The sequence below is a fragment of the Neoarius graeffei genome, chromosome 3 (genome assembly GCF_027579695.1).
Source record: "Neoarius graeffei isolate fNeoGra1 chromosome 3, fNeoGra1.pri, whole genome shotgun sequence".
Taxonomy (NCBI): domain Eukaryota; kingdom Metazoa; phylum Chordata; class Actinopteri; order Siluriformes; family Ariidae; genus Neoarius; species Neoarius graeffei.
Genome location: NC_083571.1, coordinates 47,858,817 through 47,872,066, shown reverse-complemented (window position 1 = coordinate 47,872,066; position 13,250 = coordinate 47,858,817). Strand labels below are relative to the sequence as shown.

At 41.9% G+C, this 13,250-nt stretch overlaps 1 protein-coding gene across 2 annotated transcripts in view; it reads right to left on the bottom strand.

The window, feature by feature from the left end:
• The window catches only part of slit1a (slit homolog 1a (Drosophila)), a 206,844-nt gene extending 194,089 nt beyond the window's left edge, over positions 1-12,755 (bottom strand). For both annotated transcript variants that reach the window (XM_060916914.1, XM_060916915.1), the window contains exon 1: positions 12,122-12,755. In XM_060916914.1, coding sequence (XP_060772897.1) covers positions 12,122-12,408 — 287 coding nt within the window. In that variant the 5' untranslated portion in view covers positions 12,409-12,755. The remainder of the gene's footprint in view (positions 1-12,121) is intronic.
• Between the last annotated feature and the right edge of the window lie 495 nt (positions 12,756-13,250).

Below are 13,250 nucleotides of genomic sequence, written 5' to 3'. Positions count from 1 at the left end.
GCATACACTGATCAGCCATAACATTAAAACACTGAATAACATTAATTATCTCATTACATTGGCACCTGACAAGGGGTGGGATATATTAGCTAGCAGGAGAACAGTCAGTTCTTGAAGTTGATGTGTTGGAAGCAGGAAAAATGGGCAAGTGTAAGGACCTAGCTCTTCTGTGGGATTGGACCATATGGGCTAGCCTTCAGGCCCCATGTGAATCAAATGAGCCTTCAACACCCATGACCCTGTCGCCAGTTCACTGGTTGTCCTTCCTTAGACCACTTTTGGTTGGTACTAATCACTGCATACCAAGAACACCCACCAAGATGTGCCATTTTGGAGATGCTCAGACCCAGTCATCTAGCCAGCACAATTTGGCGCTTGTGAATGTTGCTCAGACCCTTACGCTTGCCCATTTTTTCTGCTTCCAACACATCAACTTCAAAAACTGACTGTTCTCTTGCTGCCTAATATATCCCACCCCTTGACAGGTGCCACTGTAATGAGATAATCAGTGTTATTCATTTCACCTGTCAGTGTTTTTAATGTTATGGCTGATCAGTGTATAGTTACAAGAGGAATTTAAGTGAGGTCCTGAAGTTTTAAGGGGTTCAAGTCTGTGAATATGCTCGACAGAGAGAAAATGAACCTCCTACCGCTGAGACGGTTTATTGCCATTGCTGGGTCACTGAAGAAGCATCCACCAAATAGGCTCTTTTTCACTAGGTCTACCAGACACTTGCACAAAAATCCTGTCATTTCCCCCTACTTCATGGGGGAACTCCCACTGTAGCGGGTGTGCGAGCCAAAAAAAAGTGCCATTGCCCATTTCCTGTCATCTCATCACAACTCACCAGAGAGCTAGGGACCTAGATGTTTCATGTTTCCCAAGAGGCCTGATTTTTCAATAATTCAAAGGGCTATGAAGAAGTCCAAAGAAAAAGGCAGTATGTTTATTTCTGCCATCTGTTAAAAAAATCCCACTGCGACAAGGGGAGCTGTATAACATGAAATAGAATCTGTGGCAAAGAGGAGGAAATGCATATGCAATACACATACTGAGTGAATCTCTCTCTCTCTCTCTCTCTCTCTCTCTCACACACACACACACCACTCCAAAACACATATATGTTATACAAGGTGAGGAAACAAATTTTGCTTGGGAATTCTCCAAAGGAAATAAGAACCTGATTCCAAAGCTGGCAGAAGTAGAGGAAGCCTAGGAGGATCTTGGGTCAGCGCAACCGTGCAGACAGTGCACCTTGCTGGGCCAACAAGCTGCTGACCATCACATCACACTCTAGCAGACTGCTTTATGTTGTTACGGTTGGCATTGTTACTCACAATTCACAGATCTTTGGTAAAAAGTGCTCCAACGTTCTGCTCCGCTTCTGTGCCACCCACAGCTACTGGCTTCAAGCTTCAAATACTAGATGCTAATGGAGCATTGATTTACCCGAACATCTTTTTTTTGTTCATATTCTTGAATGTAACCAAACGTCAGCACATGCTGTGACCGTATACTGCTCTTTTGATTTATTTGCTAGCACTGAGAAGTTAATACAGTGTGCTTATGTTCTTGCATGCCCTGCTCCCATGACAGATGGAAGTGCCAGCCATGAGATCTTGAGCCAGGCACTGAGCACACTCAAGTGAAAGGAAGAAGATTGTAGCATCTGTGTACAAACCAATGCAGTTTTTTTTTCTTTGCACAATATTATACAGGACAGAACAGCAGAGAGTTAAGTGAGGAGAGAAGATCCAGTGAGCCAGAACAGACTAAAGCTCAATGACATTGAGAAGCTTTGACCTACATAGCGGACTGGTAAATGCCTGTCTGCATATACAACTCTATGTCTTCCAAAAGAGAGACAAACCAGACCAGGACATAAATAACTGCCAAGGTGTAGTGTTTGGATAGTTAATGTAACAAACCCAAATAAATCATCAGTTCTTAATTTGTATCCTGTTCTCTACTTTTGCATTACTGGAAAGCTTTCATTAGTTCAGTCATGCTCACTGCATCAGTAGCTTTTAAAATGGAGAGATGAAATAACCTAAAATGCTGGGTGGATTTTCTTTTTTTTTTGGCAGGAACACCTTCCAGAATACAATACCTTTCTGTTGTAGGTAGAGTGCTGAGTAATCAGAACTACACTTCGCTCTGTCGAACATTATCTGTTTACATAAAATATAAATGAGCTTGAACATTGATAGTTGTTTCACATCTTCAGTGAAATTTCAAATAAAACAAAAAAGGAAGCAAAGCACTTGAAACACCACATACAGTATTTTAAAGAAATCGACCAAGTCCATGCATCAGTGTGCGTTAAAGAAAAATTCAACTCTGAAACTAGTTAAATACATTTATAATGAAATATCTGTGATGTACTTAACAATTCAGGTGATAATTTGTTGGACCCAAAGTTCCAGAATACAATGCAGCTCTATAACACAGTTGCAGGTTGTGACAGAGACTCAGCTTGGTTAGTTAATAATCTATGATATGATACGATACATGCAGTGATGCTGACAGCTGTGTGAGCATGAAATGTGAAGCTTTGGAACCTGATCTGTTTGATCAGAGTATATAAATGAGAAAATATGAGAGCTGGACAGACTAAAGGACTACAGCACTGCTGCACTGCGCTCTTTCGGCAAAAGATGAAGCAAAGGCTAAATCCCAGTGGCACTGCTATCAGCAGGTAGTTGAACAGTGTTTTGGATAATTTCGGAAACCATTAACCAAAGTGAAAGTAGGTCAATGAAAGAAGAATTTATATTAAAATATAAATACTGGATGCTCCTGAAGATCAAAAGTTAATATAAAAATTAATATGCAACTTATTCAGGTTGGGGGAAAGAAAGATTTTTCCTTTATAGAAAAATAAAATTAAAAATATTAATGTCAAAGTCTCTCCCATGCCAGGATTCTGGTCTTCCCAGGCAGTCTCCTGTCCCTGTACTAACCAGCTCTTTGAGGTGCACGGGTGCGGCGCCGATCCCCATTTCTATACCCCTCGGCATCTCGCCAATTATATAGCTAGGGTTACAGTGGGGGGCTGGTCCTCTGGTAACCGCAAGAGTTTGACTCCCTACTCACATCTATATTGCAGCGTGCCTTGGCAGATGGCAGTAGGTACCATTTTTATGATGGTCTTTGGTATGACCCTACTATGAGTAGAACTTGCGGTCAAGAGGTGGACACACTAACCACTAGGCCAACTCGTGGTAAAATATTAAAGTATGAAATCCAAAAGGTTAAAATAAATTTGAGAACTTGATAAGCAATCTTTTTATTCCAGTGCATTTACCGTTTGATATCACCAGTCATGATGAGTATCTTGACAAGTCCCTAGAGCAAGAGAACCTGGTACAAGGTGTTGTGAGGTAATCAGTCATGTCAACACTGACCTGCAAATGGCTCGTTTAAATTACCCCAGGAGTAAATGGATTGCAAACTCAAGCTGTACCCATACAGCCAGGGGGAAATTGAAACTATTTCCAGATTAGTCTAGACATTAGAATTGCTAGTCATGGTGCAAACCATTGGCCTGACCCCCCTGTGTATAGCAAGGCCATCAGAACCACACTCAGCCATGTGTGAAATGAACCTGACATTCTAGGAATCACAGATTCACTGCAAATGATAGATGTAAAGAAAGGTAGGCTGGGATATGCCATGCTCAAAATGTGTAAGAATCAACCCCCCACTACCTCCTAAGCCCCCATATGTTTATGATAAAACAAACATTACAATCTGACAAACAATGATTTAGGGCAGTACAGGTAGCATTATCTCATTACAGTTCCAAGGTCCCTGGTTTGAACCTGAGCTCAGGTTACTTTCTTTGTAGAGTGGCACATGTTCTACCCATGGGTTCCATTCCATCTCCCAAAAACATGTAGCTTGGTGGATTGGGTAGACTAAATTGCCCCTAGGTTTGACTATGCAGTACATCCATGTGTGCATGATGCCCTGTGATGTGTATATCCCTGCCTCATGCCTAGTGCTCCGGGATAGGCTCCTGTCCACCCCATGAATATTGGTGCCTTTAAGAAATGGTTATCACTCAGCTTGAGTAATGGCTTTATCCTGGTAAGGCTCTTAGTGGATCCCGAGCCAACCTGGCAATACTAGATGAAGGAATGAACGCACCTTGTAGAAGATGCCAGTTCATGGCAGGGCGCCACAACACACACCATAAGGAAAATTTAGACTAGCCATTACACCTACCTGTATGGATGGTGAGAGGAAACCAGAGATCCTGGAGGAAACCCAAGCAGATACATAAAAAACACCACAATGAACCTGGAACCAGCAACTCTACCCACTGTGCTCACAATTCACCCATGTTGTAATCAGATGTGTCCAAGAATGAACTCGTCATGTACACCATCAGCAACGGGAGCCTGCATTCAAGAAAAGCCCCCATACTCATAGTGATAGCTGGTGGTGGATCGTGGACACCCTGGGGTTGTTTTACAGCAAGTGGTCCAAGGGCTCTTGTGAAGACTGATTGCAAAGGTGGTGGCGGCGGCTCAGTGGTTACAGCTTTGGGCTAATGATCAGAAGACTGTAATTCAAATCCCAGCACCACCTAACTGCCATTTGTTGGGCCCTTGAGCAACACAATTTTAGCCCATAATCTGATTGCTTTTTCCAGGAGGTGAAGACTTGACCATAGAGAGATTGTCCAGTGAGATAGAGTTCAAACATACATCCAGGTCAACATAGAAATGGTTGCAGCAAAACAAAATCAATTTTGCAACCATTTCAAACCACTTTTGCAACATACCATTTCAAAAATTGAAAACTTGTGCTCTGAATTATAGAGGGCAGTCCAAATGCACAAAAATAAGAATATAAAGGATCTAAAAATGTTCCGGATGTAGGATGAGACAAAGATTTCCAGCCTTGCTGGATACATCAGGAAGTTTTTCAGTGCTGATGACCTTCCAGTAACCTCACAAATATTAGTCTTGGTAACTGTTTTGAAATCAGCATCACTATATATTTAGGCTCAACATATTACTCAATGCAGGCCTTTTTTTTTAATGAAGGGTACCAATAATTCTGGAGTTGACCGTACCCATGTGTAGGCCTCTGAAAGTAAACCTCATTTACAAGGTGCACTTAACAGCACAAAAGTCAGCAGTTGTCAGTAAATCAAACATCTGTGCCTGTAATTGAATATGCCAAACTGTTCAACTAGAAACTGGAAACAAGTTGTGCTTTAGGGGTGTGGAGTGTTTGAGTACACTGAGAAAGAGAACACACAGGCTTTCATTCCCTGTGAGCAAAACAGGGTTTGTGTTTGTGCTTTGTGGATGTTATGCTCACAACACCGCCGTGCAAAGACAAACTGCAAACTGTGGCAAAAGACAGTCCAATAGTGTCACCTATTTGCTACTGGACCGTCTTTTGCCACTGACACAATATGCAGATACTGCAGTTTGCCTTTGCAGTAGACTAAATACCTTCTACTTATTCCATCAAGAATGTATCTGATGTGCAGTAAATGCAAGAAGGCCTGCAGCTGGCTGGTAACAGTCAATTCCACACGGTGCTCTGACCCGCTCTTGTTCCGTATCACTTTCACTGCGCTCTTTACAACCTCTCCATGACCTCCAGATTAACACTGCCTAGTTAATTCGACTTGCCCGATTGCAGCTCAAGTAGATTAAACAACCAGAATAAGATACAGAAACGGCTCTGGCACCATTCCTGCTCATGGTTAAAAGCTGTCTCGTCACTGAGATTATGACCTAATTAATCTATAAGCCCTTCTCCACAATCCCCATGATGCTAACCTTAATAGAAATGTAACCGTTCCATCCTGCCATTAAGATTTAGTACTGTATAATGAAGTGCATGAGCAGTATGTAGCAGAGGCTTATGGGATGCTGGGAACATGTGGAAAGGGAATGTGTCTGCTCTACACAACCTTTAATTTAGCACCATTCTCATCGACATTGGCATTCCTCGAATAATCCTCATTCCTAAAGCTAAACCATCTGTAAGAAATAAGAAGGGTCACATGTCATGTGAAAAAAGCTCCACAGTTACTCAGGATTCTTCGGTCTGATATCCCAAAATGTACAAATCCTTTCGAATTTATTGCCAAGGCATGAGTCAGGGAACTTTGTATCTCTATATCTGGATTTGCCCTGTACTGTTGGAGTTAAATTATGGCTCTTAAAGTGGAGATGGTTTTCTTTCCTGATCTAGCCACTGATTTGATGTGAATCATCATCTGGCAGCTGTTAAAAATGTTGCACTTTGGAAAAGAAAAAGGGTTCCTCTGGGGTTCTTTGGGTGGTTCATTGTTTTGGCTTTCTAGAAGGTTTATATCTGGAACCTTTTCTGTTGGATGCCTTTACACGGAACTTAACAGTCGCACAAACTGAAGGAACCTTTCGGGTGGCCACCCTGATAAAAAGAGTTGTGTATAGAACATTAACGAGTTCTTTGGTTTGTTCTCCAACAGAGGAAGGAATTCCTTCTAGGAAGGAGCTTTTTCAGCAAAGGTTTCAAGTATGAGACCATTGCATGTTCCACTTCAATGGGGTTATTTATAATCACGCTGTCTGTTATCACTCAGACGAGGACGGGTTCTCTTTTGAGTCTGGTTCCTCTCAAGGTTTCTTCCTTGTGTCGTCTCGGGGAGATTTTCCTTGCCACCATGGCCTCAGATTTGCTCATCAGGGTTAGATTTATAAATTCATGTTTAAAATGTATATTTTTCTTTAAAGCTGCTTTGCGACAATGCCCATTGTTAAAAATGCTATACAAATAAAATTGTCGAGCAAGTGACCTGACTACTGAGCAACACTTCTGAGTGGTGCAACGGAAAAGCATTTGCCCCTTTCATCCAGAGATTTATCCGCAAGTTTGAATCTTGATGAGGTCACAGCCATCTGTGGCTGGGAGTCCAAGAAAGCAATATTGGTCGGGCTCTCCCCTATTAATCACAGTGACACTAGCCAATCATGCATGCAGGAGGGGGCGGATCATGCTTTCCTCCGAGTGTGTTATGCAGCCCCCTGAGGTTGCATGAGCAGATGAAGTCAGCTGGCTTCACATGCCTCGTCATAGCCTTTGTCCTGCCCAATTGGTAGCTGTTATGTGATATGGATAGCCTGATGGGTAGGAACTGGCCATGACTAAATTAAAGGAAAATCCAAAAAGAACAAAAAAAAAGCAATTATTAAACTGAGCAATTATTCATTCATTCAGGTTTAGTAATTGATTTATCCTGGTAAAATTTGCAGTGGATATGGAAAATATCCCAAGAACACTCAATATGTAACAGAATACACCTTGGAGAATGGGAGAACATGCAAAACTCCACAGACAGTAACTTGAGGTCAGGATCAAACCAAGGACCATGGAGCTACAAGGAAGCAGCCCTGCATGCTGCACCACCATGCCACCTTTATAAAGGCCTCAAAGTCTAGGTATCTCCTCAGCAAGTAGACTCAAGCTGTCATGGGTTCTGTAAAATGCAGGTGGTTAATAAGAAGCCTTTAAGATTTTGAAGGTGGTGTTGCAAACAACCTTCTGTCTATTCAAAGAACCATCGATGGACCTCTTCCTAGTCTAGAACTGAAGTTTACAACCAAGCTCTTTAAATAAAGGTTTCACTCCCTCACCATGCAGATTAAACTGCTTCTTCATGCAGTATCTGTATTCAGCCCTCAAATCCTTCACTATGGTTAAATCAATAAACAGTCGGGGAGGGGGAAACAGGCAAGAAAGGACACTTGAGCCATCTCACTACAAAGAGAATCCCAAATCAGACAATTCGGTCTCACCACCATCAACGATGCTTGATCTTGGGAGTGCGGTATTGCAATTGTACATAAATAGATGCATAAGCACAGATCAAACAAGATACATTTCTGGTTTTCTTCTGTAAAATATGGTCGAAGTACTTGTGCATTTTGTCAGGTTAAAGAGAAAGAAGAATGTTTGCCAAAGCTGGATAGGCTGCTTGAAAAACATATTCAGGAATTGTTTTTAATGCAGTTATGATGTACCGATGTAAAATCTTTTACCTCAGAGCACTGGAAGTGCTTTCAGGGAGTGCGGTTGATGGGCTCATTGTCTAGTAGTATATTTAGCAAAAACTGGTTAAGGGGAATGGGGGTGCGAGTTTGGCACATGTGGCTGCAGTCGTTAAAGAATGCAAGCAGAAAGGTCAGGATAATCGAAATGCTTTTTGAAGAGTGCAGATGGGATTCAACATCCATGCACAAATTACACCCCCAACACCACTACACACACATTTGCAGAACCTTGTCAGCATGAATAACCCGGCTTCTGCTTGCAAAGATGTTTGAGTGGATGTCAAACAATTGAGCATAGCAGAGCCACTCGGTCCCGAGTGAGAAATCACCCCAAAACCCCATCGTTCTAATTTCTTCAATTATAATTTGACAAGGAAATTACTAAAAAAAAAAACCCTGCACTTAAAGAAACAGTGAAGACAAACTCCTTTCTTTGTTTGGAATTTATTAAAGAAGGCATTAAAGCTGTTAACCAGGAAATTTTGAAGTTACGCGCTTAGGAAATGTCATCATAATACATTAATACAGGATGTACTGTAGTACAAGACAAAAAAAATTAAGTGGACTTTAGTTTAAAAAACATGTTAAAGTTGTAACATCAGTCCATTGGGCCATTTCCCCGGGCACAACCATATTGTATTAGCCAGATATATGGATGTATTAGGAGACAAAAACGAGGGTGGCACTGTGTGACGTAAGATTCCACACGTCTTCTTCATGCCGTCCTGGATCCAAGACGTTTGGCCGAGTGGCTTCATTAAGTAAAACATGAAAACTTTACTCTTGGAAAAAGCAGCAAATTGTGCAGTGAGCATTTTACAGAAGATTGTTTTGTGGAGGACTTGTACAAAATATAATTTTTAAGAAGCGAGACATGAGGCAGAAATGACAACTGAAGCCAGATGTAATCCCAACTTTGTTTCACCACAAAACAATCAATCAATCAATCAATCAATCAATCAATCAATCAATCAATCAATCAATCAAATTTTATTTATATAGCCCTTTACAATAACCAAAAGGTACCCAAAGTGCTTTACATCAAAGCCATAAAACAGAACACCAAAACACATAAAAACACAGGTTTTGACTGCAGAAGGTGCCTAACAACCTGTGTTCTCTCTCTCTCTCTCTCTCTCACCACAGTACCTGAGCGAACTTCTGGTCCTTTATGACCCGCCACGCCTACTTAGATCAAAAGGTGCAGGCTATCTGTTAGTACCTCATATAGTGAAGGCTATATCAGGGGGCAGAGCCTTTTCTTACAAAGCCCTACAGTTATGGAACAGCCTTCCAAGTAATGTTCAGGACTCAGACACAGTCTCAGCATTCAAGTCCAGGCTGAAAAGATATCTGTTTAGTCAAGGCTTTTGTTAATAGTTTTGATTAGGTAAAGGAGTAGATCTGGAGGGTCCTCAGACATAGAGTGTTTGGTAAACTGGGATGTATGGATGCTGTCAGTCCCCCACTCGGTCGCTCACTCGGGTTTGTTGATGGTGTAGTGGCTGCTGCTTTATGTTCCAGGGCGCCCTCATGTCTGTGTCACCTTCTGGCTCTCCCCTTTTAGTTTTGCTGTCATAGTTAGTTTTGCTGGAGTCCCTGCTTGCACTCAGCGCAAAATGTATCCTGTTCTTACTCATCAGGTGACATTGGGCATACCTAACAACCTGTGTTCTCTCTCTCTCTCTCTCTCTCTCTCTCTCTCTCTCTCCCCCTTCCCTCTGTCTGTCCCTCTGAGTTATATGTCGATTCTGAGACACCAGTAAGTTGCTGACCTCTTTTGCTCTTCAGACCTGCCTGATCCATCCTGATGCCCTACGTCTGGCTGGAGTCTCATCCTGTGGAGGACGGCCCCATATGAACAGTTGAAAGTCGCACTTGGAAGACGCTCTGGACACTTACACTAATACGTTTATGTCTGAGGACTACAGTTGACTTGCTAACTTTAGGACTGCAGTTGTCATGAACAGTTTTATACTCAAGTTTCCATCAATGAACAGTTGATAACTTCAACAAAACAGACTTCATGTTAAAACCATAATAATTTTCCTCGTTACACAGTTATACTTTGTGACTCTACAGGACACAGTTATAAAAGCGAGTTATTTATAATCATGCCATCTGTTATCACCCAGATGAGGATGGGTTCCCTTTTGAGTCTGGTTCCTCTCGAGGTTTCTTCCTCATGTCATCTGAGGGAGTTTTAACTTGCCACTGTCGCCACAGGTTGCTTATTGGAGATAAATTAGGGATAAAATTCGCTCATGTTTAAAGCCTTTAATTTTCTGTAAAGCTGCTTTGCGACAATGTCTATTGTTAAAAGTGCTATACAAATAAACTTGACTTGATTTTGATTCCTTTCCTTATTCTGCATTGCCATAATTTTTGTGGAGAAATGCAAACAAATTGACGGAGAAGTCATGCTAGACTGTAATATTATACTATCGTCTAGTATAGCGTGCACTTGTACACCTCCGCTGTGCTCGCTGAAAATGACAAATCACACACAATGGAGTTATGGCGGCCTCCCTGACAAAAGATAGTCTCGTCTATTTTCATCACTTTCGTGGTTATATCGTTAAGAACAAATTCAACATGCAGGGTTTTTTTTTAAATAACAGACAGACATAAAGACTGACTTTTAGCTCAAATTGTTTATTTGTGAGATATTTTCTTGAAGACAGTTGCAAGCTGGACCATTTCCATGTATCGATATTAAAATTGCAGCTCCACATTGAATCAAATCAGTCAATTACGCCACGTGTTTTAACTTCACTTGAAAAAAGAATCGAAGAAATAAATCCCACAGAAAAACCAGAAGCAATTAGGACAGCACGTAGGGGATCGTCAATTTGTCATAAGAGTCAGGGGAAAATCACCAGGGACTTGTGTGTGGTTTATTTGACTTGAGCAATCACCTTGAAAAATGACCACTATACAATGGGGTCATTAGGATAGAAAAATTTCTTATGTTAAATAATCTATCCATGGAGTGGAAGTACATCATTTTTCCATGATTTACTCATAAAAAAAAGAAAGAAAAAAAACAGAAGTGATCTAGAAAAAGAAATGCAGATACTTTGAGCAAGATGTTGTCCCATCTGTCACAATCCTCTAACCCTATAAAAAGAAAAGGGGAAAAAAAAGACTGGACTGATATGCACACACACACACACACACACACACACACACACAATTTCCCCGGGTTGTATAATTCATCAGAGATATTCTAAACCCAAAACCAGGACAATCAATTTCCCCCTTTCCCATCCTCGGGAATTAATTACGACATGAATATTTCAAAGTGTTACAAAAGCTCATAAGGGGAGAGATGAGAGGAAGGCTGATGCGCAGGGTGAGACACTTCTTACTTTCATTCTTCTGCAAACCAGCTGCTGATGAGACAGACACTCTCACTGGACACATAATTAAGCACCATTTTGCTGATTTACTGCTTTTCGGCATGATTTCGAATTTGGACTACATTGCGTAAGACGGATTCAAAGATATTCTGTCCTGAGAAGAGTTGTTCTTTGTCCTAAGTTCTACTGTCCATATAAGGCTTGAAAATGGAAACGTGAAGCCGGACAAATATTTACTTTCCTCAAAGTTTGGCAGTTAAAGTTTTATAAATCTTCAAAAGTTTGAGGCATGCTGAACATTCGACCGGAACTGCAGGAATTCGGGACTGTTCCAGCAAAATATACAAATTAAACCTGCAAGAATTCAAGCACAATATCCCAATAAATGTAAATAATATGCAAATAAATAAATAAGCAAAACAATACAATGCACAGCAAGATAAGTGAAACTATTTTCAAGATGGCATATGGTAATAACAAAAGTCGCAGTACTGCCAGCAGCACGCATGCATGCATGCATATGCACACAAGTCGGTATGGAAATTAAACGCATTTGTGTGCATACATTTATTCTCTTTCTTTGTACCTGTACCCCTTTCCACCTGCCCTGTTGAGTAATTCGAATTTTTCCTTCACAAAAGATCTTGTTTGCTGACTATAAGAGGAAAGGATGTGCTTGAGGGGCTACTCACAGTCGCTCCGTGTTCCTCGGGATGTTCCTGGGAATGCTCTTGAGCCCCAGGTTGTGGCAGTCCACGGTGGTGCCGCTGCAGGTGCACAGAGCCGGGCAAGCAGTGGCACGGTGGGCGAACAGGGCGCCACACAGGAACAGTGCCCACTTCCATGCCCTCCAGCCTCTCATGGGCATGACTGATCCACAGCTCCGTAAACTCCGTTGATTGCCTTTCCTTAAGAGATTGTTTCCGTTTACAAAGCCGCTGCTACTGCTGCAGACGTCCTTCTGCTGAAAGCAATGCATACACAACGTGTAGGAGAAAGACTACGTGTGGAGGATGGAAAAAAGAAAAGGTATCAAAGGTAACGGTGTTTTTTTGTTGTTGTTGGGGTTTTTTTTCCTCACACACAAGCAGAAGAAATAGCTACTTTAAGTCAGACTAGTCCTGTGGGTGGTGGTGGGGGGGGGAGACAAAAAAAAGAAGCTTGTCCTCTTCTGTCGTGCTTGACTTCCTAAAGAAAACTCACTCTCTCTTTCTCTGTCTCCGTCTCTCTCGCTGTGCTCAGCGTCTACGTCTGCTTCCCTCCCACTCCTGCACTCCTCTGGCTGCCTACACAGAGGGGAACAGAGGAACACCAAACAGGAAAAAAAAAAACACTCTCTCTCTCTCTTACACACACACAGCAGTCATCCATCACAAAGATCTACAAATAGCAGCTCCCAAGCTCCTCCCATATCCCCTCCCCTTCATCCAGTGTTCCTTCCCCCAATCCTAAACACACCACCCTCACCCCCTACAATCTCTCAGGAGTCCCAGTGCGGCTCTGGGCATCCACACATACACACGTGTGTATGATATACAGCCTCGCCTGTCCCAACACACTGACCCCCGACGAAATATTGGACAGGGTAGGGACATGTTGGTCGTTTCAATGCATACACTCACTCTTGAGAACACTTAAGACAGTGGAGGGGGTTGGGTTGGTCATATAGAAAAAGACAGTGAGCTTTTACAGGTGTGACGTGTGTCAAGCCCAACTGTAATGTGTGTCAGAGTTCAGCCAGGCACAAAGTGGATAAAATACAGTATAGACATAAATGCAGTCCTACTTGCTTATACAATGTCTTGCAAAAGTATTCATCCC